Source organism: Protopterus annectens, chromosome 9.part0 (assembly GCF_019279795.1).
Source record: "Protopterus annectens isolate FY-2018-M chromosome 9.part0, PAN1.0, whole genome shotgun sequence".
NCBI classification, from domain to species: Eukaryota; Metazoa; Chordata; order Ceratodontiformes; family Protopteridae; genus Protopterus; species Protopterus annectens.
The window spans coordinates 299,643,942-299,670,285 of record NC_056743.1 but is presented as its reverse complement, the minus strand read 5'-3'; the positions used below and the strand labels follow the sequence as shown (position 1 = coordinate 299,670,285).

General features: G+C 37.9%; 1 protein-coding gene across 1 annotated transcript in view; it reads right to left on the bottom strand.

Moving 5' to 3' along the window:
• The window catches only part of LOC122811200 (EF-hand calcium-binding domain-containing protein 4B-like), a 1,881,211-nt gene that overhangs the window by 539,039 nt on the left and 1,315,828 nt on the right, over positions 1-26,344 (bottom strand). The window contains exon 5 of the mRNA XM_044082881.1: positions 17,981-18,143. Within this exon, the coding sequence (XP_043938816.1) occupies positions 17,981-18,143 (163 nt within the window). The remainder of the gene's footprint in view (positions 1-17,980; positions 18,144-26,344) is intronic.

Here is a 26,344-nt window from a genome sequence, read left to right as displayed (position 1 = left end):
TTTCTTTACAACTACATGAGGCTTACTTGACTTACAAAACTTTTGGAAATGGTTCCAGTTTTTACACTTGTAACATTGCTGACCAAATGCTAAGCACTTCTCTCTTTTAGACTCGTGATTTGCACTCACAATTACGACAGTCAACAATAAAGCTAGATTTTTGTTGCACTGAGATGGTGCTGGAGCTTGCATTTTTCCTGGAACTTTCTAGAAAACCAAGTATCTTCTTTGGAAATCCAGTAGCTGCCACATGCTTAGGCCTGTTCTTGTTTGTCATATGTTGCATACTGTCTACATTTGCTCTGGAGCCAACCGAACCAATGCTTTTGTCACTCGCAAGCATGCTTGTATGTTTTTCTGTCAACTCATGGATGTGACAAATCTCCACAGCTTTACTCACCATTAAATCACAGTCACAAATTAAAATCTTTCTCACAGCAGCACTATTAATACCACATACTACATAAAACCTGTCCTTTATCAGCTCATCTTTTAGATCACCAAACTGACATGTCTTAGCTATCTTTCTCAAGTCAGTTATATAAGCTGCAAATGTTTCCCCTGGTTTCTGAAATGCCTCTCTAATGCAACATTCATCTTGGGGGGTTGCACATTTCTCTAAACTTGTGCTTCAGACATTTGGGGGTCTTCCCTTAATTCAGCTTGTGCAACAAATATGGTGGTCTGCACCTTCTCCTTCATACACTGCTGGTGCATACACAAATGAACGCTCTCTTTCTATGGCCTCTGACTCTGCTCGGTTTAGCTAAATGAATGCCCTGGTACATGTATCTCTATCTGCATAAGCTGCTTGCATTACAATATCACACTCTTGAGCAAATATCCTCCAGATTTCTGCAACATTTTGATCAAACACAAGTGGTAGGAATTTTTGAAATCCATCTGTCATATTAACGCATACCAGCGAATGGATTTTTTGCAAATAAGCTTGAACACACACACACACACACACACACACACACACACACACACACACACACACACACACACACACACACACACACACGCAGGAGTTTCTGGCATAAATAGAACTTATCCAATGCCTTCATGCTCTGAACTTATATTTTCATTGGGCTTATCAGAATCATGAGAATGAACAAACTCGTAGTACTTTCGAATAACCAGACTTCTACACTTTCGGAATATTATCGGTAAAGGCAGAAATGCTAAAGTAATATGCCATCACTTGCTTTACTTTCAGAATTTTATTGATAAAGGTAGAAATGCTACAGTCATGTACCATCACTTGTTAAAGTCATCACTTTAAGAAATATTCGAGAACTTTACGATGTGACTGAATAAATAATGAGCACTGTAATACTCTTGTAATGTTGTCTTTTGCAAGAAAACACCTCTTATCAGTATAAGAAACATGTCAAGCAACTGCACAATGTGAACAAAACAAACATCTGTTGCCCAAAACTCAATAACTTTTGAAGTAACTGCATACAGCACACTGAAAAGTCCCTAAAATGGCGGTATCTTTCTAGGCAACTCTTTACAGTGCAAGAACCAGTCGGTAATGGTGGCACTTTGCCAATAAACACATCCAGCACAGGAACTTTTCTGAAATAGCTATACTTCGGCTGGATTGCACAAAATAATTGGACTTTGCACACAATGAACTTTTCGAAGTACATGCACAGTAATAAGCACACACCTTTTGCACACTCTGAGATACTTCAAATAACTTTAGTTATGCCCTTGATACAATTCAAAGTCATAGTTATGCCCAAACACCACACTTTGCCGAAACATCGGCAGTCGCCTTGCTTTATTTTGCTTACTGTGACCTTTTCTTTTCTTATTGTAATTGTTTTGGTCATTTAAGCCCTTTTCATGTTCAACATACTTTTCGTGTGCTCATTTTACTCTAAACATGCCCAACTTTGACTCAAACACACTTGTTTTGCTTTAAACATACTCATTTTGCTTTACATTTAATTGATTAATCAATTACATTTATCTTAAACATTTTCTCTATTTAACAAACTTTTCGTACTTTCTGCTTGCCTGATAATGAGGTTTATGCCCTTGTACTGCCCTTTATTGTATTTCATATCGAGTAAATAATTTGCTTTATTTCTTATTACCTTCAAGTCTTTCTGGTTATGTTTGTACTCTTTTCTCTCAGTTTTACGTCCACTCCTGTCTTTACATTGCATAGCTCGGAATATTCTTCTCACTTCCATTCTGGTTCTGACACCATGTGTCTTTCATGTTAACCGATACTGGCTGCTCCCAGACCTACCATCGCCTGGCCTACTCAGCACTGTACAGTGCGTTTCAATTATTTAATAACTCATTAATATTTCTCTTATTTTTCTTAAAATAATCCAGCTGGTTAACCTTTGCTGTGCCAGTGTCCTCTATTAAAACATATACATTTAATTCACTTACCATAATACATGTACATTTCTCTTCATTTCAGCAGGATGCTGCATTGTTGATGCATTTTAACACAAATAACACAACAGAGCTCACAAATACATTTTCAGCACAAGCGTCTGTACAAATCAGCTTGATATACAAATGACCTATAATTATTTACAAAATTCCAGCTAGCTGTGCTAGCACAAGTCATACAACCACTGCCCTATTTCTCACTGGCATATATTGCAGTACCTCCTATCGTCACAAAGGTCAAAGGCAGAACTGAGATAATAGTCAGAATCTTTAAATTTATTGACTTTAAAGAAGACTTATAACAACAATAACTGGGAACACAGGTTGACAGCAACAACTCTTTTGACCACCACATTGCCACTGTAGTCAGAAAGTCCTTCTATGTGGCACATTTCATTACTAAGTTTTTTGCATCCAGGAACAAAGAGGTCATTGTCTCCCTCTACTCTTCCCTCATTAGGCCAATCATCAAGTACAACACCCCATTTGGCATGTACCTCACTAGACACCTGCAGCAACTGGAGAGGCCACAAAAGTACCTCACAAAGAGGATCCTAGGCCTTAAACACTTATCATATTTGGGCAGGCTCAAAAAATTCCAACCATTCTCTGTCTCATATCGCCTACTTAGAGGCGATCTCTGCTTGACTTACAAAGCCATGTCTGACCCAGCTCTGTCAGAAATGCTACAGCTAAAGAAATCACAATTCCTCTCCACCATGTGCTCCAGAAACTTCAACCTCATTACCACAATCAACAGACAGTGCTGGAGGGACAGGTTCATAACCAGGAAACTGCCCATGCTATGGGATAGACTTCCCAAACATGTCACGCAGAGCACCTAACTGGTCCTCTTTAAGAGGAATCTTGATAAGTGGATGGGAAATAGAAAATTCACCCCAGGGATCACTCCAGTGGCTCTACTCAACAAAGGCACTAGAAACTAAGGTTGGGTGGCACGATGCCAGAGTAATCCTATGGGCTAGGCTTGTAAAAGCTCCAGGGCCATTAGCCTAGTACACACCTATGAACTTCTAGAAGCAGAGAAGGACATATTTTGGTGTGTGTGTGTGTGTGTGTGTGTGTGTGTGTGTGTATATATATATATATATATATATATATATATGTATATAAAGAAAGAAAGAAAGAAAATTGGGAATCCTCAGTATTATCAACTAGTTCTTGTATCTGTCAAGGACTGAACTGCAAACATGAAAATCACCACTATGTCATTAGATATCTAAACATCTTTTTAAAAGATCAGTTCTATACGTAATATAACACCCTATTCTTAGGTGGGATTTCTGCTAAAGGAAATGAGTTTGCTACAGCTTCAAAGAGCCAAGCCAACGGTAGAATGCAGAGTTCACAATATACAAGCCCCTCAGGAAGAAAATCAAATATAATCGAATATGTAAATACAATTATCACCTTCTTGGTACTGAGGAAGAATTTCACTGACCTTTATTGCTTCTGGGGTACAGCTACTTCCTTCCCTCACTACCTCCATGAGTCAGCATTTTCCTTTCATGTTGCCTCTGCATCTCATTTTCTTCAGCTTCCAAGTGCCACAGTCTCTCTGCTGATTCTACTTCCAACCATTTGGGATCCACTTCAAGCCTCTTTAACTCTAGACAGATTTTTAAGTCCTCTGAAGAAAAGATGAACTGTCCTGTTTTGGAGGGCTGCAAATTGCTATCACCAAACTAGTTCTCCTCCTGGTTGCTGGTCTGTGCTGCAGCTGTGGTTAAGGCTGCAATCATTTCCCCATTAGTCAGATTGGCATGTCCCAGTCCTTTGGCTTGGTACATCTCAGCCAGCTGGTTCCTTGTCAGCTTGCTATAATCCTCTGTGGGCATCCTTGCTTGCTCCCTCTAAGGCCCTTAACAAAGGGTGTTCAATTATATTGTGTAACAGCTAACAAACATGCACATTAGTGGCAACTAAGGCAACCTGAGACCAGCACGCCCAAAACACATAAGACCTGTGTAGAATAATTCCTCTGCTTGACAATATTAATTTAAAAACAAAAACTGTACTGAGTTGTTATTCTTACCAAATTAATACGTGTAATTATTTTTGCAAACCTTCTGGAATGCTGGTTTAGAAATTATTTTTATATAATTATTTTTAATAACATCTCACAAACAGACATAGGTATTTAAAAATGAGCATGCTGATTGGAAAGCCCAACCAGCGTGTCAGTTGTAAATTGATCATATACCAATAGAAAAAAGCATGACTGCTGAAGTACCTCTGAGTGGCCAGACTTTCTGTCAATATATGCTGGGGGACAGGGCAAAATACAAAAAAACATAGGTACATTCTGTAAAACATAAGAAGCAGAAACATACGTGATTTTCCTTGTATTTCTGTGTTGTCCCTTGTAAAATGCCAATTTTTTTAAACATTAACAAAAACAGTAACGGAGATTCTCTTTTCTTCATTGCTTCTGCACTGATATACTGCACAAGCATGGGGATGCATGGAAGACTGAAGTGCTATTATACAAAACCATTGTTTAATAAAGCTAAGCTATTTCTTTCTTAAATAATGTCATTATGTAGTAGCAATAATCTATGACATTGTGCGGGTATATCAGGATTTACTTCAGGTTGGCTTCACCCGAGTGATCAAACCACACCAATTGTGGGTAAATCCTGATATACCCACACACAGTCATGGGTTGCTGCTTAAATATAATATAGAAAGGGAGCACCATTTTGATGTACAATCATCCTCACATTGCTTTCTAATGCTGTCACGTTAGTGTTGTAGTATTGACAGATGGTCTTCTAAAGCATTTTTCACTTTCATTAGGCTGGGCACTTAGTTTATACATTTCTGGGGGTGAGGGCATGTTGCTTTCCTCCTTGTGATCTTATCTTTATTTCTTTATTATAGGTCCTAGATGGGTTCTGATTTTGGATCATTCTTTTATTTGTTGGGCAACCAAAAGAGTGCTGGCTCAATGAGGAGTCTCTCAGTTGGGACTTGACTCCTGTTGTTGTGATGTTATATGGAATGGTATTGGTGGAATAATTTGGGGCCAGTTGATATCAACATTACAACAACTTGTTAAGTGAGGTACAACAGCCACGTGTTTTAATAATCCACTTTGGGGCAATGACAATGGTAAGGTCCCAAAGCACAGACTTTTGTCCAGGATTTTGAGGGATCTAGTGGCAGTTCAAGAACTGCACAGTGGCACATTGGTGGTTTGGTCACTTACTGTCTCTAGATTGTCCTCTAGCATGTTGAATAAGGCAGCACACAAACTAAAAAAATACTGAGTGACTAGGGCTGTTGATATTTGGGCTGCTTGGTCATAGAACACAAAGATTTTGCAGATAAAGATGCTGTCTGGTATTTAGAATATGGCAGTCATCTTTGACATCGAACAGATCCCAGGTGATATCGCAATCTGTCTTCTTTTCTTCAAAATGTGCTCATTGCAAGTTAGGCCACAACAATAACTAATATGATATCTTATACTTTAAGGGTTTAGCACTCTAAATTGGCCCTAGGTGTGCGTGTGAGTGTGCCTTCTGTGGAAGGTTGGGCGCCGGGCTGGCAACTCGACACCGTAAAACTCCACTGCCAATTACTGTGCAGACAAGGTGATCCGCTGTGGCGATCCCTAACCGGGAAAAGCCGAAAGAAGAAGAAGAATACTTTAAGGGGTTTATGTGCAACAGACTCTTATGATCACAGAGTCAAATTCATAATGGGGTCATCATGCTGCTGTACGGAGTCAGTCTGACAACCTAATGGGTAGCTAGTCTGACTATGCACAGCCTGGCAGCCTGATGGGTGATTATTGCATGAGGTCCCCCACCCCTTTTCCTTCTAAAGCCAGTCCAAGGCACAGGACAGTATGAGCAAGTTGTCAAGTATCATTTACCTGGTTAGTGGCCAGTTTTTGCTGAAGGGATACTAATGGTGTGACGCTCAGTGAAGTTATGGAAGGCCAACCTGTGTGGGTTCTCTGTTATGCTTCCTAGTTTGAGGAATGTTCAGATTACTGAGGCCTAGGAGTGGTTGTTTATTCTAGTTTATGGGTTGCTCATCAAGTGTTGGAAATGATGATGAAGGATTCATTCATGTTACACATTCTGCATTTTCTTAGCTATTAAACTGGTCACAATGGCTCAGAACTATTTTTATGTCTTTTTTATGGGAGGCGAAGCAGAGTCAGGGATATTGGAAAAGGTGACTGCTACATTTATCAATAGCTTTCTAGAGGGGCATTAAATATAACAGAGACATTTCTGGAATCAGCAATAAATACAAAAAGTGGAAATGCACCTACAACTGACAAATCAAATGAAAACTTAAGGGAAGAAAATTAATGCTTTAACATATAAAATTAGTGCATAACAGACAAAATGTAGTCATTAAATGATTCTTCCTGGGAACTAACTAAGCAATTTATGAGAAAAAAATAGTTTACAGTTAAAATAAAACATCAGTCTTATGGCATTAGGTACATCTTCTTCTTTTCACAGTATGAGCCATACAGCTGGAAAAGAATGCCTCCCTCTCTCTCTCTCTCTCTCTATATATATATATATATATATATATATATATTTTTTTTAACTATACAAGCAGTACTCCCAAAATTTTTATTTCAGAGTCCCAATTGCCTTCTATTTGACAACATGAGACCATGCCCCCCCCCCCCACAAAACGCAGGTGGAACAGGAAGTAATTATACTTATAATCACCTACTGCCTCTGTATGATCCCAGAAATCATGTCAGTATTACCAACAGCACTGAGTGTCAAATACCATTCAGACAGCAGGTGGGTGCCAGCCTACTGGTGATCTACACTTGCAGTTAGTGCAGAGTTTTAAGGTTATGTGCTGTTAACAAGCTGCGTCCTGGGGTCCAGGATTTGATTCCCTCAGCATCCACTTGCCTACTATGTGGCCTTGAGCAAGTCACTTAATGAGACAGAGCTTTAGGTACAGTTGGAAAACTGAGTCTACTGAAAGGAACCCTAGTAACTCTCGAGGAGAACTGACAGTTCTCTGTTCCAGTTTCCCCATGTAGAAAGACTGGCAAGCAGATCTACACAGGTCTATATCAGAAGCGCAATTGGTTAAAAGACCGAACACTCCTTGATCGAGCTATAACTATTAAAGGCACAGCGAAGACATGGAACAGTGATTTTTTCCCCAGGGAAAAAAGTCACTGTGCCGTTTTCGGGAGTTTGCCATTTCCTCCACCGTGGTGAGCTCTCGGAGTTTGTATATTTAAGTAGTGGGGATGTGGGGGGCACAGCCCCCCATATCAGGGTGTGTATGGGGCAAAACACCCTACCTTATGTTGTGTCTGCATTTGTTTTTTTTGCGGAGCAGCAATTTTTTTTCCTGGGAAAAAAAAAATCGCTGTTCCATGTCTTCGCTATATAGTACCTTCCATATTTACAGCTTGATCAAAAAGCATTCGCTCTTTTAACCATTCCAGCTTCTAATATAGACCCGATCTAGACAGATGCAGACTTCAAAACACAGTGCATATACTGAAAAAGCAATGGACTATGATCACTTTTCCACAAACAGAGCTGTAATCACAATTAAGGACACAAACTTATTCCATGTCTTCTAGTGATTTCAGTAGTAATAGTTTAAATGCCTCCTCTTCACATGACTGTTAAATGAACAAGCAGGCTTCATTTCAGTTGTCCTTTGTAGTTTTCCTTACATTTCACATGATACTCACATTCTCATGCCAATATGTCCCAGAAAACCTGTATGACTCCGCCCTTAAAACAAAAATTACTAATGCATTGTGGCTGACCTCACTGTGCAGATTTCTAGTTTCTCTTAAGGTAGCAATAACAGTTGTCAACACAGGATTTACATATTAAGACAGACCTCTAAACTGAAAACAGTATGGGGCTGATATATTTCTAAGAATTCATACATTTGAAAAAAATGTCCAAAAAGTAAATTACTTACAGAGCAACTTACAAGACTATTCAACTCATGCATAGATAATGAAATATAAGAATTTAATAAAACAAGAAAGATTGTCTAACACGCAGGAACAAATATTAATTATCATTTGATTCTATTTCCTTTTTCTGAAACATATGCCTATTAACCATTGCGCCATCATTTCATAATCAACAGGGCAAGAGAAATCAATGATGCATATACTTACAGAGCAACTTACAAGACTATTCAACTCATGCATAGATAATGAAATATAAGAATTTAATAAAACAAGAAAGATTGTCTAACACGCAGGAACAAATATTAATTATCACTTGATTCTATTTCCTTTTTCTGAAACATATGCCTATTAACCATTGCGCCATCATTTCATAATCAACAGGGCAAGAGAAATCAATGATGCATATATTACACAGGCAGCTATGAGGGATGCTTCTACTTTGGCCATAATCCTGGCTGTGGTGGCTGCTGTGAGCATCCATATCTCTGTGAGGCCCCTGATGTGGGCATGCTCCTACACACATATGCCATGAGGGCTACAGTCAATGGATGCGGTCATTAAGCCCACATCACCTGGTCCTACAGCTAATGGCTGCATGCAACACCCCATTTGTATGGGAGTAGCTTGGCTAAATGGGGTCACCCTCACTCACCAGGATGGCAAGCTGGAAAAAGCCGCTCACTCTCACCTTCCTCTGCCTGGCTCTTCCAGTGCTTGAACTACTACTTGACCTCAGGCCTTCTGAATTACAGTAAAGGTTTTATTCCTTTGTACTACAGGGCCAGAATATTAACTGCTATTACAAAAAAAAATTTTTTTTTTTGCCTCAGCAATCACACATATCGGACCAGAACCAAGGTTCAATTTTATGCCATTGTAGATGTGTGAACATTCGTCTAACCACTAAAAGAAGCAAAGGAAAAACTCAGACAAGTCATGGATCCTGCTAATAAAATAAACTTAAGAAATAAGCCAAAATTTTAGAAAGGCAAACCATCAAAAGGACAAAAGAAAACACAGACTCAATGTAAAAGAAAGTTAACAATAACAGGTTCATAGGTTGGTACTAGGCTATCAACCCTAGGACCTATACAAGCCTAGCCATAACAATGCACCACACAAGTGGAATAACTGTCTATAGCTCCCCAAGAGTTACAAAGCAAAGTATCAGTGTATGGTACTGGAAGCATATAATCATCCAGTTCATTCATCTACCTATTTCGTAAAATAATTGTCTTGAGAACAGTGTTGGCGGTAATAAGGTAAGAACGGCAGACAAGACTTCACTGTCACAACAGTCCATACCATCACTAACTGTTCCCAGGCAAGATGAAAGATATAATGTCTCCAGTGAAACTTGTCCCTGCCTAGGGACCTTCTCCAATTATATTGCCTGGCATGTTTCCAAAGGGGCATCTTCACTAGGTGCCCAAGCCACCTCCTTTAGCTTAAATCAACTTAGAAGAGTTTCAGTATCCTTTCAGACTGCCACGTACCTCACTCTGCCGGAGAAAGTGAGTGCAGCAATCCCAGAAAGAAACTTAATTCTATGGCTTCTATGAGTGATGAGAGATCTCATACTTAAATTGTTTGTATGCATATGTATGTACCCAGAACTGTAAATCAGAGGACATAGTTGAGAACGAAGAGTGACTAGTAAACAGACACTATGAACTGTGACAAACTCCTACTTTACCACCAAAGTCTGGTACTCTGTCTTCAGTACTACTATCACTGCATTCAACCTCTTATAATCTACTCATCCAACCTTCCTCAGTCATAAATAAGAAATCAAGATACTCAGATTAGTCCACTTAAGAATCCAAGCTTTCCTTCTTGTGTAACGAGTGCCTGATTGACTTGACAGATATTCTCTCATCAGATTTTTGGTAATGAGAAATGCTTCACTTTTCTCTTTCGTATTACTCATACGGGAGATAAGCAGTGTGTGTATATCTACATCTATATATATATATATATATATATATATATATATATATATATATATATATATATATACACTTAAGCACACATACATATGCATATGCACATACACACGCATACATATACATACATACAATTCAAAGTAAAGTGAGCAAAAGTTACTCCACTGATTAATTCAGGGATGAAACCTCTCTTATATGGATGCAAGCCTATTAAACATCTTGTCTGTACTCAAACGTAGACATACACGTACTCTATCTAGGGTTGCCACCTGTCTTCTGTCTGAATAGTTCAGAAAACAGACAGCTGAACCAATTATCCTGAAATTAATTTACATTTTTTTTTTGCCAAAACAAGTAGAATACCTATATTTGCAGAATCACCACCTCCAAACCTCAGTTCTGATACAGGCATTGCTTTCAAACACCTAGTCTTTCACAAGCTCTCCCTATCAAAATTAAAGAAATCAACACTTATTCTAAATTCAAAAAGCACTTCATCCAAGCTAAAATCCTCCTGCTTCAACACAGGACATATCTTACCTAACCTATTTACTTTCTCCTCTCTCAGGATTTACTAATGATCGATTCACTTTAGAAACTAATGTATATATTCTACATTACACTCTGCTTGATTGTACATTACACTGTGCTTGTTTACTGGTACGTATATACACAGTTTTTTTTTCTATGCAATTAGTCTGAACTATTCTGTTACCTTCCATTTCTCTATTTTTTGTTTATGAAATGTTTTGTATTTTACCTGAGCCGAGCCTGAAATTGGTCAATACTGATCAATGCACTGCCTCAGTAAGCAAATAAATAAATATAAATGAATGAATAAATAAATACAATGTTTTAATAAACTCAGTTTACATTTACACAACAAAATGGGCTGGGAGAGAGGTGGAATAAGGCAGAGTTTAGTATAGAAAGCTATGGAACAAGAGTTATGTTATATGTCTTTTGTCTAATTTTTACCTCTGTCATACAATGCCAGCACCCACACACTCCACACAACTAGGTTTTCTTTCTTGCAGCTAATGTATTAGGAGAATGAAAGCAAAGATCCTGGGAGAGCCCATGTGAACAACAGGCCGAGAGAACATAAACTCCCAACAGGAGGTACTTAGTATCAAAATATGAAGCAAAACTCTGAGCAGAATGCTAACTTTGAAGAAAATGGTCTGTACAACAGTATACATGTAGGAGAGCAACCCCCTTAGCCTCTTACACTACTATTTATTTAATCTCAGTGCAAGGCCATATTATATAATCTGAAACTTGCACTGCATTTGCCTGCATGACTATCTTAGAGGGTGGGTAATTAAGGTTCAGGGAAGTAGTGCCACTTGGGAGTTTGTCCTCCTTTATAAATAAGGAGTTAAAGGGTTGTAGTTCTGATTATGTCAGTTTCATAGCAGCTTTAAGTGGAACAGATTATGATCTTTCAGTCTTGAATAGTGTTCTTTTCAAGGAAGCGTGGTTTATCTATTTTCAGTTTTAGGGTTTAATTCTCTGGATTTTGGGCTTCAGTGAATTGCACTGAGGAATTCTGTAGTGGTACTTGTAGTACAGGATCTTGGGGAATGTTTCTTAGTGAGTGATGCAGCACCAAGCCATTAACCAAGGTTCCCTACTCCTGCACTGCAAAATACATCATATATCACAAAAAAGTACCCCATATAGTTCATTTATCAAGTTTTTCATTTTTTTTTCTTTGCCATTCTGTTAAACATTTGCTTCAGTAGGATGCATTAACTGTGTAACTTTTTTTTTTACATAGGTTGCTAAAGTTTTTTTTATAAAAGAACTGTCTCATGGACAATTTTCTGCACTAGAGTGGAAGTAATTTTTATTTTTTATACTGGTTAGTAATATTTTGCTGTTATTTTATTGCAGTAGTGATGAGCATGATATCTATATTTGGTTTCCAGTCTAGTTATGTTTCATCTTTTAATTTTTGTTTGACAGTTTAGTTATTTTTTTACTTTAACATAGGTTATGTTTTTAGCCAGTTTAATCTTAGTTTTATACTTTAGTGATTTCTTTCGTTTTAATGTTAGTGCACGTTTATATTCTTTTTTTTTCAATTTTTTTTTTGTTTTTCATTTTTAAACATTGTAAATTTCATTTCTGGAGGACTAATTAAGGTGGGCAGTTTTGTCCTGGCTGTGGGTTGATTATGTATATTTGTGTGCAGTGTATGGATTTCTTTTTTGCAGAAATTTTCCAATTTTTATATTTTGACTGTTGATCTTATGCTGGTTTAGACCATTTCAGCTGCACCCATATACAAATAGATGTTGAAAAGCATACATTGCTTGCAAACAAAATAACATTTAAATTAAATTGTCTATTTTATTTATATTTAACTCCATTAAAAGATTATCAATCCCCCTTTCCCCATTTTCCAAGTTAGGGTCAGACTGTTTTATCAACTATTGATATCTCCTTCATTTCAGTATTACTACTCTCCTACCTTCCTTTGACCGTCATGTCTTTTCTCACAAATCCATCTAGTTTTTTTGTTGGATGTCCTTGTTTCTTCCGCTCTTCTTCCTAGCACTCCCAAATCTTCCTTATTAAAACATTACCTGCTTTTCTGACATGCGCCCAAACCACTGCAATCTGTTCTCTTTGACATTTTCTACAATCAGAGCTACTTTGGTTTGTGCTCTGAAGTCATTTCTTCATCTTTCCTACAGTGTGCATCCTACCACCATTCACAGGCACTTCAACTCCATCACTTCTAGCTTCCTGTACTTCTCTGTCTTCACTGTCCAGGTTCTTCTGATGTACAGAAGCATTGGTTGTACTACTGTTTTATACACCTGACTTTTTCAGGTTCTTTTGCATTCTTTTGTTGTATACTAGACGTGATACTCCATGCCAGTTAGCTGTACAACTCGATTTCTACCTTCAGACTTCCCTTTTTGTCCACCACCCTTCCAAGGCATGTGAAGCTAGTAAGCCGTTCTGCTCTTTTCCTTTTCTCCTCAGTTTTCACTTTCTAATTTACCACATTTGCTGCCATGGCAAATTTCTTCGTTTCATCAAATGTGTCTTCATTTTTGCATTCTAGTCCCTTTTGTTTCCTGAAGTTTCTGTTTAGATTCTGCTTGTAGTGTATCATCATCTGCATCCAGCAGATTTGTTGATCTTTCTCCTTCGACTTCTTTGTTGATTTAGTCTATCACCATTACAAAAAAGTGGGCTCAGAGCTGAACCCTAATACACATCCACTCTCACAGGCAACCATTCTGTAATTCCAAAGGCTATTCATATTTGCATCATCAGGTCCTTGTACTTTGCCAGCAATAATTCAGTGTTTGTGGGACTTCAAACCATTCCAGGACTGCACAAATCAGCTTTCTTGGAACCTAGTCATATTCCCTCTCCAAGTTGAGGAATGCCCAATTCGACTCTTTCCTTATCTCCAGTTTCTTCTCCCTTTTCCGTCTCAATGAAAACATTGGATCTGTGGTGCTGTATCCTTATCTGAATCCAAGCTGCTCACTTCTCATCTTACTTTCTACTATCATTACTCACCCTTTCAAGCACTTAACATGAAGTGGGACAGGTGTTTGGCATCCCTGTACTGCTCACAGTTCAAAATGTCCCCTTTGTTCTAAAATTCTTACTCCCAAGTCAACTGGGACACACCTCTCTCTCTCTCTATATATATATATATATATATATACACACACACACACATATATATATATATATATATATGGGGTCTAATATGGTTGATTAAAAACTCACTTGACTGAAAATGAAATTACTAGGACCACTTCACTGAAAGCTCACTTCACTGAAAACTCATTTCATTGAAACTCATTTTGTTGAAAGTTATAAATGGCCTTTTCCCCACTGCAGTGTGATCCTGGAGTTAGTATATAAAGTAAGGGGGGGCTGTGGGGGGCGTAGCCCCCCCCCACATATTATAAACATTTTAAAGTATACACAGTGATACAAGTGCAATGAATAACTATTTCCAAAAGAGAATATATAACCAAGATATGTGGGGGGCTGTGCCCGCTACACCCACCCTTACTTTATATACCAACTCCAGGATCGCATTATAGTGGGGAAAAGGCCATTTATAACTTTCAATGGAATGAGTTTCAGTCAAGTGAGTTTTCAGTGAAGTGGTCCTAGTAATTTCATTTTCATTCAAGTGAGTTTTCAATCAACCGTAGTAGACCCATATATATATATATATATATATATATATATATATATATATATATATATATATATATATATATATATAAATTAACCACAAAAAGGAGCGAAATGGCTTTGCAGTAAAAGCAAGTGTAGCTTTTTTAAATGTATTTTAGAAGTATATCAGAAGGATTTCTGTATATATGTAAATGAACTAGAGTTTAAGTCAATTAACTATGTCATGTGCACCAATGAACTTCTTCCATTGTATATTTAAATGCTTTGTTTTTAATGGCAGTTGTTGAAGTTTTGAAAAAGCCATTTGGTGAAAGCGCTTAACTCTAGCTAGCTATTAAAGTTCTCGTTTGGATTATACTTTTGTGCGATTCTTTTTGGGTTGAAGAACCAGCTACACTTGCTTTACTTTGCAGCATACTACTTTTATGAGCTGAAAAGCTGTTTTACTTTGGAAATAGAGGTTTGCTGTTTTTGTTTTGTTATTTTACATTGGGAACTGGATTTTTACTGCAAAGCCATTTCGCTCCTTTTGTGGTTAATTTATTTATGATACACTGTCGCCTGAATTAGAGCGCCATCTTTTACTGCAAGCAACTTGTTGCCTGGTTTTATTAATATATATATATATATATATATATATATATATATATATATATACATATACACACTGCTACAAGTAGAAGTAGGAGCCATTTCTCCCCGTCACACACACACACTATCTTGAGATTCTGACATTCTTCAACTCCACCTACTTAATCTTATTCCTGAGGTGCTAGAGCCCTGCAAATTACTATGAATTCTCCAGTTTTCACTCCGGTCAACTTCCAGGTCTTCAGCTTGGTCTCTGTTGACCTTAGATTCTTCTTTGATCACTGCCTGCAGTGGATTGTGGTCACCAGTAATTTATGCTGTGGGGTGATTGTTTCACAGAAGATGACTTTGTGGTCACTGATGCCAGCTCCATGCCATTTCCTTACTAGGAGAAAGACTACTTAAGTTGCATCTTGACCACTCTTGTATGAGATCTTGTAACTGACACGTTGAGCCATGTGTTGGTCACCACCAAGGCATTTGCAGGAGTAAGTCTAAAATGGCCTCTCCATTATTTCTGTTGCTTCACACATGTGGACCCAGGCAGTCATTATATCCTATTCTGTCTGTCCCGATACAAATTCAGGTCCCCCCAATTTCAATACCAACTCAGGTTGTCCTGCTTTAGCTAGCATTTCCTCCAACTGCTGCCTGAAAGCACTGTTTTCCTCAGCTTCACAACCATTCTTTGGGTATATGCTGCAATTATTAATGTTGGCCTAACTCTGCACTGGCAACTGACTGATACAAGTCTGTCACTAATTCTGATGACAACCTTCCCTGTTTTCAGAATACTCTAACTACATTTCTCACACCATCTGCACTCTTGTCATCTCCCTGAATAGTAGACAATGGACTGCTGCACTACTATTCCCCTTTGTCTCATGGTTACACAAGATTTCGGGGAGTCCTCTGTAACATCATGTCATCCGCTCCTGTGCTGCATCCTGTCAGTGATAAGTGTAGCAATCCTAAATTCATTTTTGACAGGTTCATTGGTTTTACATCAAGATTTTGTTCACAGACTTATCCCAGGTAACTCAGGCTGGGCAACTCGACAACAGACAATCAACAGCTTATAGATTCAAGACATATGGGTTTTACTGATGACAAACATAGTTGGTTAAAAATAATTGTTCAAAAATATTACATTTCAAATAATGGATTGCAAATTATTTTTTTCCAGAATTATGACGTTCAAACACATTATATGCTCAGTACAAATGTATAGACATACACTTATTTTGTGATGAAAGGGAGTTATAAAAGTGCCTTAACTGAACTACAGATATTTTTATCCGTACCTAACCTACATCATCAAGAGTTTATCACTACACTGTACGTATTATCAGACGTTCACCAATGTCCACATCTTCATTTAAGGAAGGCCCTCCTCATTTATATTAAAAGGAAGGAACACATTAAATTCACACATAGAATGCACACAAACAATGCCAACCAAAACAACTCTGCTCACCTAAATTAGTCACCTAGAAACAGAATACAGCATGTTCAAAAATTTTAAAAAGTCTTAGAAAATAAATTTGTGTGTTCAATTTATCTTCACAGGGAGGAGGATGGAATCCATGCATCTCCATAGAAAGTTGATAAGAATAAGTATTAACCCTTATTTATTATGAGACTGTGTTATGCATCGGCCGGTAGTACCACCTTTCCACAATATATGAAATATCTGTCAGGATTCATAGCAGCTTATACCTCTGAAACTCTGGCATAGCTTATTTAAGAATTGATGGAAGAAAACATTTTCTAGAGGTTTCAAGTCTGGTGAATCAAATCATTCTGGCAAAAAAATATGAGAAATAAGAGCCATAAATCAAGGTGCCTTATGTAGTCATGATTTGTACACATCTCCAGCCATTCATTAAAAAAATCTAATTTACTTTTGAATAAAAAGATTCACTGGCATGTTTGGAACTGACAAATTCAGCGGTATTGTACCAAAGCTCTTGCTTGATTTTGGTGGACAAATGTAGGAACTGGACATAATTTACAGAATTTACTCCTTCATTTAAGATTACATATTGCTACGTAGTCTAAGACTGGTTCAGTCAAAAAAGCTTCTGTGCATCTGCATATGCAGATGGCTATGAAAAATCAGACACTCCCCTTTTGCAATTCTATCTGCAAACAAAGAACATACAGTAATATGAGACTAGAGGTATGTGATCCCTTCCCCCAACATATTTTTTGCACAGTAATTCTGCATACTAATCAGATTAGAAAAAAAAATTGTCATACCCATTATTCAGACCACAATTTGTATATTTTTGGGAAAGCTTTGATAACAGTGGTGTTGCTTGCCTTATCTGTTCATAAAGCACCTGAACATAGAGCTCATGTGATGCCTTTTTCAGTTTACACTTTTAACAAAACAGCTTACCAAAGCTGTTGAAATATGTAGTTCTTCAGTCAGTTAGCATCTGATAAAGGGCCCATGTAGTTTGAAAGCTTTAGTTGGCTAGATTGTAAAGCTTCTGACAATCTAAATGTCATCTCTGTACTCTGTTTTTCTGTCATGACACCAATGCAGCAGTTCTCTTATGTTACTGTATAATCTGTTCTAAATAATGCAAGCCATGCTAGGATGGGAAATGTTCACTGAAAAGAGGTAGTTTGCAGAACTAGCATTAACAAAGTGCAGACTAATACATTCTGAGATATGTCAGATAAGCTGTCATGTCAACAGTAAATCAATAAGAATAAGTAAATAGATTAATACATAAAAATCAAAATTTAAGCACGTCTGCATTGGTGCCAATAAATTCCAGAGTATGGCCAAGTTAAACATGAACCATTACATGCCTTTGGTCCTGTAAAAAAAATAAAGCCTAATACATACTCTTCAAAGACCTCTGAAGCTCCTAGTTGCTCCATCATTGAACAGAACCTCTTCTCATCATCACTGTCTACTAGGTCCACATCATCAGACTCGAATGTTTCTTCATGCTTTAACATGTTTCTGCCTTCAGCTGAAGGGAACATGCCAGTTCCAATGTACTTCCCTGAAACAGATAACAGGCAGAAATAGATGTTACTGTTTAAGCCAAGTTTAACAATTCTGTGTCTGTACACTGCAAACAGTACCTTCTAATTCAATAAAACTGCAAAGAGTACATCTTAGTTCATTAAAAATTAAGTTGTATAATTCACAAACCAAGTGTGTGTGTATACCAACAAATCTTCTACTTTTTGTAGTGACACTGTGCAAAACAAGTTCTGGTTGAAGATGATGATTTTCAAACCAGTGGAAGTAGCCACAGGATTCCAGCCAGCCAGTGTGACATTTAGAGTCACGATATTCAGTGACCAAAATACAAAACCTAAGTTACTTTCACAAAGACTTCCTCTTATCACACTGTACAGTTTCGAACTAAAACTATGAAAGTGCATTTAATAATACAAGTGTACAGCTCATGTCTGAATCCTGCATATCATGTATCTGGGTATACTTTTTGGCTGTCTGCCCTTTTCTCACTGTATTATTGTCAGAGACATATAGGACACAGCTTAGGACATGACAGACTGGCTTACATACTGCTGAGTAATAAAAGACTGCTTGTATCACAGTAGCTCAAGCATTACTATTTGAAAGAGCAACTAGTTGCATGTTACTGCTCAGAATTGCTTTTTTTTTAATGCTCTCTGAGCTCATAGCCTCTTGGAGAAAGAATGAGACAGTACTTTAGTGTGCTTCTGATCATGCAAGCTCTTCCCTGAGACGCAGCAACCATAAAGTGAGAATTATAAAGTAGACGATGTTTGGATGTGAAGTAACCCACATCTTGGCTCTGGGAGGTTTTCAACCTTGTGTAGCTTTCAACTGTGTGCTGTCTTTGCATATAAACTGTACAGGATTGAGTACATGTTCCTTGAGTGTTTGAGTTCTTGAGGTGACAGTTATAAGCTGCCAAGGAGGTCAAATATGAGCAGACCAGTTTCAAGTACTCACACTAGATCCTGACAGAATAATTACTGAAAGCCTCATATTCAGTGTACTACTCAGGTGAAGTATTGTGGTTAACTTAAGTGTGCACTAATAATGGTCTTAAATAATGTACAATACACCCTCCATACCTCCTCTCTCCACCTTCTTTTTCCATTCAGTAAACATATCAGCATTGGGTACTGAGCCTATACAATAAATCTCATTACTACAGAATGCTTGGGAATCATATTATCTGACTAGCATATTTGGCAGAATTTAGGGTATGCACAGGTAGAGACAATTCTAAGTTATCTTACAGGTTTACATGTTCACAGTTAAGTACTAGACTAGCTGTCCTTGTGGGCATTTTAAGCTTAGCCAATTTCTTTACTTGTGCTCAAAATAACCCATCACATTTGGTTTGAGACTGGCCTCACCCATCTTGGTCAATAATTATATATTACTCCAAATGAGAATAACTGTGATCATGCCATAAATAATTTGAGGGGACCCATGCATGGCATAAAGCATTAAGGAGCTTCATATGTCTATTAGTAGTACAAGGAGCAGTCCTGGGGTAAATTTTCTGTTTCCCATCCATAGATGAACTTTGTTTTATGTGGATGGGGAGAGTCTGACCATAACAATCGTATCCTTTGCAATTATAAATGAATATACCTCTCTCTCTCTCTCTCCAAAACATTCTTTTGATGTTGCAGAAGAGGTTTAGATACCCAGACTGAGTATTTCTGATGACGTCGGACTTGCGGTTGTGCAATAAATCCATCAGTAATGGGTCGGAGGATGCCTTGTATGCTAGACACAGGCCATTGACAAGTAGTTTGTAGGACATAGAGTATAGTGAAAGGGATTTGAGTCAATCCATGTAGGACATGTTGTGTGTGGACAGATACATGCCAAAGGAGCATTATATTCAATGACTGGCCTAATGAGGGCTGAGTAAATAGGGACAATGACATCCCTAGATCTAGACACAACCTCTTTGTTTATAAGCTTTGCAATATAGAAGGACTTTCTTACAACAAAAGACACATGTTGGTCAAAAGTTAGGTCACTGTCCATATAGTTCTCAAATCCTGAATAACTGGTTCAGTTATTTGGGGTGTATTGTCAGTGAGATAGTTCTTTGGGGGAAGATGACTTTGGAAAGGATACGATAATGCATTTTTTTGGAATTAATTTCAGACCATGATTTTGACATCAGTTATTTATTTGAGACAAAGCTTTCAGCAGGATAACCAAGTCATTTGAGGATTAAATGACTGCTCCTACCTTGCAGTCATCTGCAAATTTCATCATCCAGAGGCTTTTGGTACTGGCTTTTACTTCAGAAAAGCAGATGCCAAACAGGAGATGTCTCAGCAAAAAACCCTACCGGACTCTACAGGTGACTGGTCTTCTTGTGGAGGTAACTTCCCCTATTTTGATTTTCTGCATCCTATCTGTGAGCCAGTTGGCAATCCAATGAGTGGCATATGGTTTATTCCAGTTTATTTAGCTTTTCTACTATACCCGAGTAAGGAACTGTGCCAAAAGTGTTGGCCAGGTCGAGGTATGCAGTATGTACCATTTTGCATTCACCCATCACTTTGGCAACCTTTTCAAAAAAAATGCCAGGTTGAGTAAGCATGATCTAGTCTTGATGAATTCAAACTAAGATGGTTCTAGTGTTTGGAGGTTCCTTATGTCCTGATTGATTAATTCCATGATAAGTCTTCCATAGCTTTGCATATCTGGCTAGTCAGAATTATGGGTCTGCAATTGCCTGTCCTCCCTTATGCAGGGGAATGACTGTAACTGTTCTCCATTCACTTGGTACAGAACGTCTATAGAAGCTGAGAGTGAACACTGTTCTTAGGGGTTTGAATAAATCCTGCTTCATGAAACTTAAGATACATTCAGAGATATTGTATTTTTAGCTTCTGATTGTGCTTTTAGGACTCAGTCTTATGTGATAGCTATGTGACATAACTAAAAAAAATGCCTTGGAATTGAATTTGGCTTGGGTAACCAGTAGCCATTTTAGCTTCAAACTTGGCTTTGGTAGATTTTACTGAGCTCCTAATTTCAGTGACAAAGGGTCTAACCTTCTGGGAATGGTTCTTTTTACTTTTTATCAAAATTATTTAACTTTTGTTATAAACCTTGTTAATATTATGGATCCACCATGTGAGTTTGTTTTTGAGGTTTGCCCTGCACTTATTCCTACAGGGTACAGATGCATCTATGCAGTTGTTTACATGCTGATACAATGTGGTTCTATACATTTTTGCATATTCAGGGAAGTTAACTGGGTTTGGTGGGGATTTGGAGCTCACCAATAATTCACTTAGGAGTAGATAGTTTTGTCTTAAAGAAATTTCTAAAGGTATCTTGGGTGGAAGGAATCTTTGGTTTCAGTTTTATTTAGAAGACCTAAATAGTGATAAAGATACTCAAGGGATGGTGCAAGATGCTCCCATATTAGTAAGGACAAGATCCAAGATGTTATTTCCCCTAGTGGGTACTCTGACTAATTGTTCCATAGTATTTGTATTACCAAAGTCCAGGAATACCTGTGCTTGAGCACTACTGGTGGTGTAAGTTTCCTGGTCAACAGATGGACAGTTTAGATCATCTATGGAAAATGGTACTGGGTTTAATATTGTGCAATTCTAGTTCCTGTACATAGGTGTTCTGGTGTTCTTGTGCCAAAGTGGGAGTTCTATAGGTAGCTAATATATGGTATGGGGATTTTCTGATGGGTTCGGACATGAAGAAGCTCTAGTGCATCATATGCTACTTTATCAGCCTTGATGTGAGTCTCTTCTGAAAGTTGATACACCGTCACCTTTTTTCCCCTCTTGTGCAGCTGGTGTTCAAAAAGAGTGGATGTCATTAAAGCCCTGCACAGCTGGAGTGCTTTCCACTATTCAGTCACTACACAGACATCAATGTCTTTCAGGGTGAGAAGGGCTTATAGGGAGTGGAGTTTCTTTTTCAGTTTCTTGTTTGTTTTGTGAGGCTGGTATGTGCTGCTCTGTTAACTAGGCACTGAACATTTTGCCTGTTCTCATACTGACTATTAGACTGTGATTCATCTCTAATCACAGGTTAGAATACTTCATCTCTTTTTTGAAATGGTGCCTAAGCCAAGCAGACACAGTTTTATGCCTGCATACATAGGGTATGTGATTTTAAGAAAGTGTAACTTTCCAGTGGAGGGGACTTTGGCTCCAAGAAAATGTGGTGAAAGTTTATTTTTGGAAGTGCATTCAACTTTGAAGCAACATCCTGACAAATGTGATTGACAAAGTTTAATACAATTAGCCTAAGCATGGATGGTAGGCACAATGTAGTACTTCCAGTGAATGAAAATATACTTTTCAGCCTGGATTTATGACAATATTACAGTAAGGGCAGTCAGTGTTAGATAAGAAGTGGAAGTCCCCAGAGTGCTAGACAAGTTACATTCCCATTCTCTCAGTACTGCTTTGAAAAGGTAGAATTCAAAGCTTGTCACGTTTTAGAAATGAAGATAAATGTACACAGACAACTACATGTATAAAATGTATTATGAAAAATACACTATAAGGCAAATTATACAGGTGTGTGCACAAAATTAATTTCCTCTTCTCTCACTATTGACTTTAGCAATTCATTACCTTTCAGAAAATAACAATGAGATTCAAAGCCACACATATTCAAGAAACATTTACAATGCTGTATTGCTTAACCATAAAACTTAATGGGTATCACAATAAGCATGGAAAGGAATCTACACAGTGAGAAAGTGCATCAAAACTCATTTGTCAAAAGCAGGATTTGAATCTACATCTCCAGGGGAGACTGCTACCTTAATGCAGCTCCTTATACTTCTAGGCCATCTTAACAAATAAAAAAATAATAGGTAAATACTGAGCTAGCTACTCCTGTAAACCTTTTTAAGCATAGCCAATTTTCTTCAAAAGTAAAAGGTAAAAGTCAAGCTTTGTACTTTGTATTTGGAATGTAAACACCTTAACCATTATGCCAACCCTTAACTCCTCAGTTTCTGGTCAGAGTAAAGCATATTAAGTACAGCTGTGCTAATGACATTATTTTTAACCTTAGTTTGAATGTGCTTAATTCTAAAAAATGTCACCATAATGTACTTTTGACTTTTCAGTGTAGTCTCTACCAAAAATAAAACAATGGGAGCTGTGTCTCAGATATAATATGCATAGTAGACATGTTACAAATTATTGCATTTTAGGAGTTCATCACACAATACAACACAATCTTGCTTATGTGCCAATTAGATTTCTTGACTTTCCTGCTTTCCTCAGTCTTTATATTACTGTCTCTTAAATATGGCTATGAAATGTGATTAGAGAAGGGAAACTTCATCATCAGATAAGCATGGAATATTTATTTTTTGCCCATGAAATAATCATAATGTTTCTGAATATAGTAGCCATAATTCTCCTTTTCAAATGTTGATCATTAAACAGAATTAAGAAACAAATCTATTTGTCATTCTTATTTATCTGTTTTTATGGTTCGTAATGAGATGGTGAGCTGCTTCAAAGACTATTCTTTAGTCATAAGCAAGGCACAAGACTGTGAAATGATTGCATATTTCACACATCAAATATACAGTTAATAATAATCAATATGGCCTGGACTTATTTGCTACAGACTCAGTCAAAAACACACAATCCTATACATCCATCTCAAATAAAATATGTAATTTCATAGCAAATTATCTATGAGGAAAGTGCATGGCTGCCTGTAAAACAAATAGCTGGCCTTCCTCTCAGCCCCTCAACAAAGTCATGGGCTCACTCTGCTCCCCTACCCTACCCTACCCCCAGTCCCATGCACCCCATCACCTAGACTTATACCAATGCTATCCACACCCCTAACTTCCCCCAATCAAGAAATAGCCTCCATCTGCCAGTCACACCTCGGTTAACTGATCACACTATTTGTAACACTCCTCCCATTCCTCACACAACTTAATTGCAGCAGTCCTTAATCACGCTACTCCCACCACACTACACCAACACCCCTCTTTCCCTATATTTTCATCCCATTGCCCAGGTAACCTACTTTTTAAAAAGAATACACACCATGCTCTTTCCCCTGCCCACACTCTATACCCTACTGCTATCTGCATACCATCTAACATTCTACAGTCACTTACAGATACAACATGTCCATAGCCCTACACTATATTATACCAATACCATCCACTCCTCACTCGCCTACCTTGAGGTCTTCTCCCAACTATACAATCATACACCTACTGCATACTTCCACTTCAAACATGTAGTTGCTAGTAATACCACTAACCACTTCAGCAAACACCTTTACATACTCTCCAAACTGTCACACAAACATGCATGTGTATTATCACAGATTCTCTGTAGTGGTGATATACACCCCAATCCTGGGCCACATGTTGAACAGCATGCCATCATGGCTACCATTCCACCCCTTCCTCATATTAAAACACCAGACCTTCTCATTGTTAACATGAACCTAAGAAGTCTAGTTAACAGGATCACAGACTTTCATGCAGTCATTGGACAATACTCACCAGACATTCTTATAGCAACAGAAACTTGGCTAAAACCCCATATAACAGAACCAGACATACTCCCACAAGGTTATAGCATACACAGGTTAGACAGGATCAGGAAGATGGGTGGCGGGGTTGCAATCTTCTACAAAGATAACCTAAGCATAGACTACCTACCCATCAAATACCCTTATGATAACAACTTTGAAGTTCTAGTAACACGGCTCAGAATCAACTCAAAGAAAAATATTACCATAATAGCCACTTACATACCTCCCAAGAATACTTCCACTCCCATTGAGGAACTCATAGCCTGGACAGCCTTCACCTACACCCATGAAACCATTATTACACCCCTAGAATCACTTCATTGGCTCTGCTTGACAGAGGATCAGTTAATTAATTAATGGGGCGTAAAAAGCCAACACACTCTGGCTAGGCTTATAAATGCCCTCGGGCAGATAGCCTAGTACCTACCTACCTATTACAGGTGACTTCAACTTGGACTGGAACACCTGCACTAGTGATATCCCCTCTACCCTCATAAATCTACATGGTATCTCCCATACAATCCCGTTTTCCACATCAATAGATAAACATAGCAAAAGGGAATCTATCTTAGACTGGTCCCTTATCAACAGTACCACCCACAACTATCTCTCCGGATGCCTTTTAAATAATTTAAGTGACCATAGACCTACCTACATAATCAGTCATCTGCTCAACTCACCCAGAACCATAGTTTATAAAGTCGTGCAAAATACCAAAAACTTCTCCAATGAAGCATTCATAGACATGCTCAACAAATGCAACTAGACACCATTCCGTCATCTCCAACTTGACCAGGCCATAACATACTTCAATGACACATTTCCAGCTATTCTAAATAGCTTAGCACCAACTCGTATATGTTGTGTTAAAAATAAGAGATTGCCAGACCTCTCAACCAATTGGGGACAAATTTCAACAGAATCAGGGACAAGTCAAGAAAAAAAATCAGGGACACTTTTAAAATATTAGTGCTATTAACTTGAAACATTGGCAGAATCATAACATATGAATTAATACACATTTTCTGAAGTAAAAGAAGTTTATAACTCTTAATTATTGTCATTATTCATTAAGTGTAATTCACCATCTTTCCTCCAAAAGTCACTAGTTTTAGGAGGGATTAAGAGGGACGGAGTTAAAATTTGAGTTAAAATCAGGGACGTCCCTGAAAATCAGGGACAGTTGAGAGGTATGGAGATTGCCCTGGATATCAAAAGAAACCATTAAACTTCAAAAACTAAGGGACCAAATACCAAATACCAAAAAACAAAAGACAATAAAACTCTACTAGCATACCAGCAGCTCCGCAATCAAACAAAAAAACCCCTCAAACTAGACAAAAAAAAATTATACAACTATGCAAAACAAATATGAAAACAATCCCAAAACGTTCTTGCAACTCACTCCTCCACCCAGGTAAAGCTACAACTCCAGAACCAACAACCAATAACCAAAGTGTGAGTATTGCCTCATAAATCAAGACCTACTTTATAAACACCATTCTCTCCTTAGTTAAATGGAAAAACTTCACCCCTCTATCTCTTCCACCTAATGTGTACACTAACAACAACTTTTTTGACCTCAAACCTGTCCAAACTAACACCATAAGAACAATGGTGAAAAAAACTGAAACCTTCTTCCTTAGCAGCTTACCAGCTCTC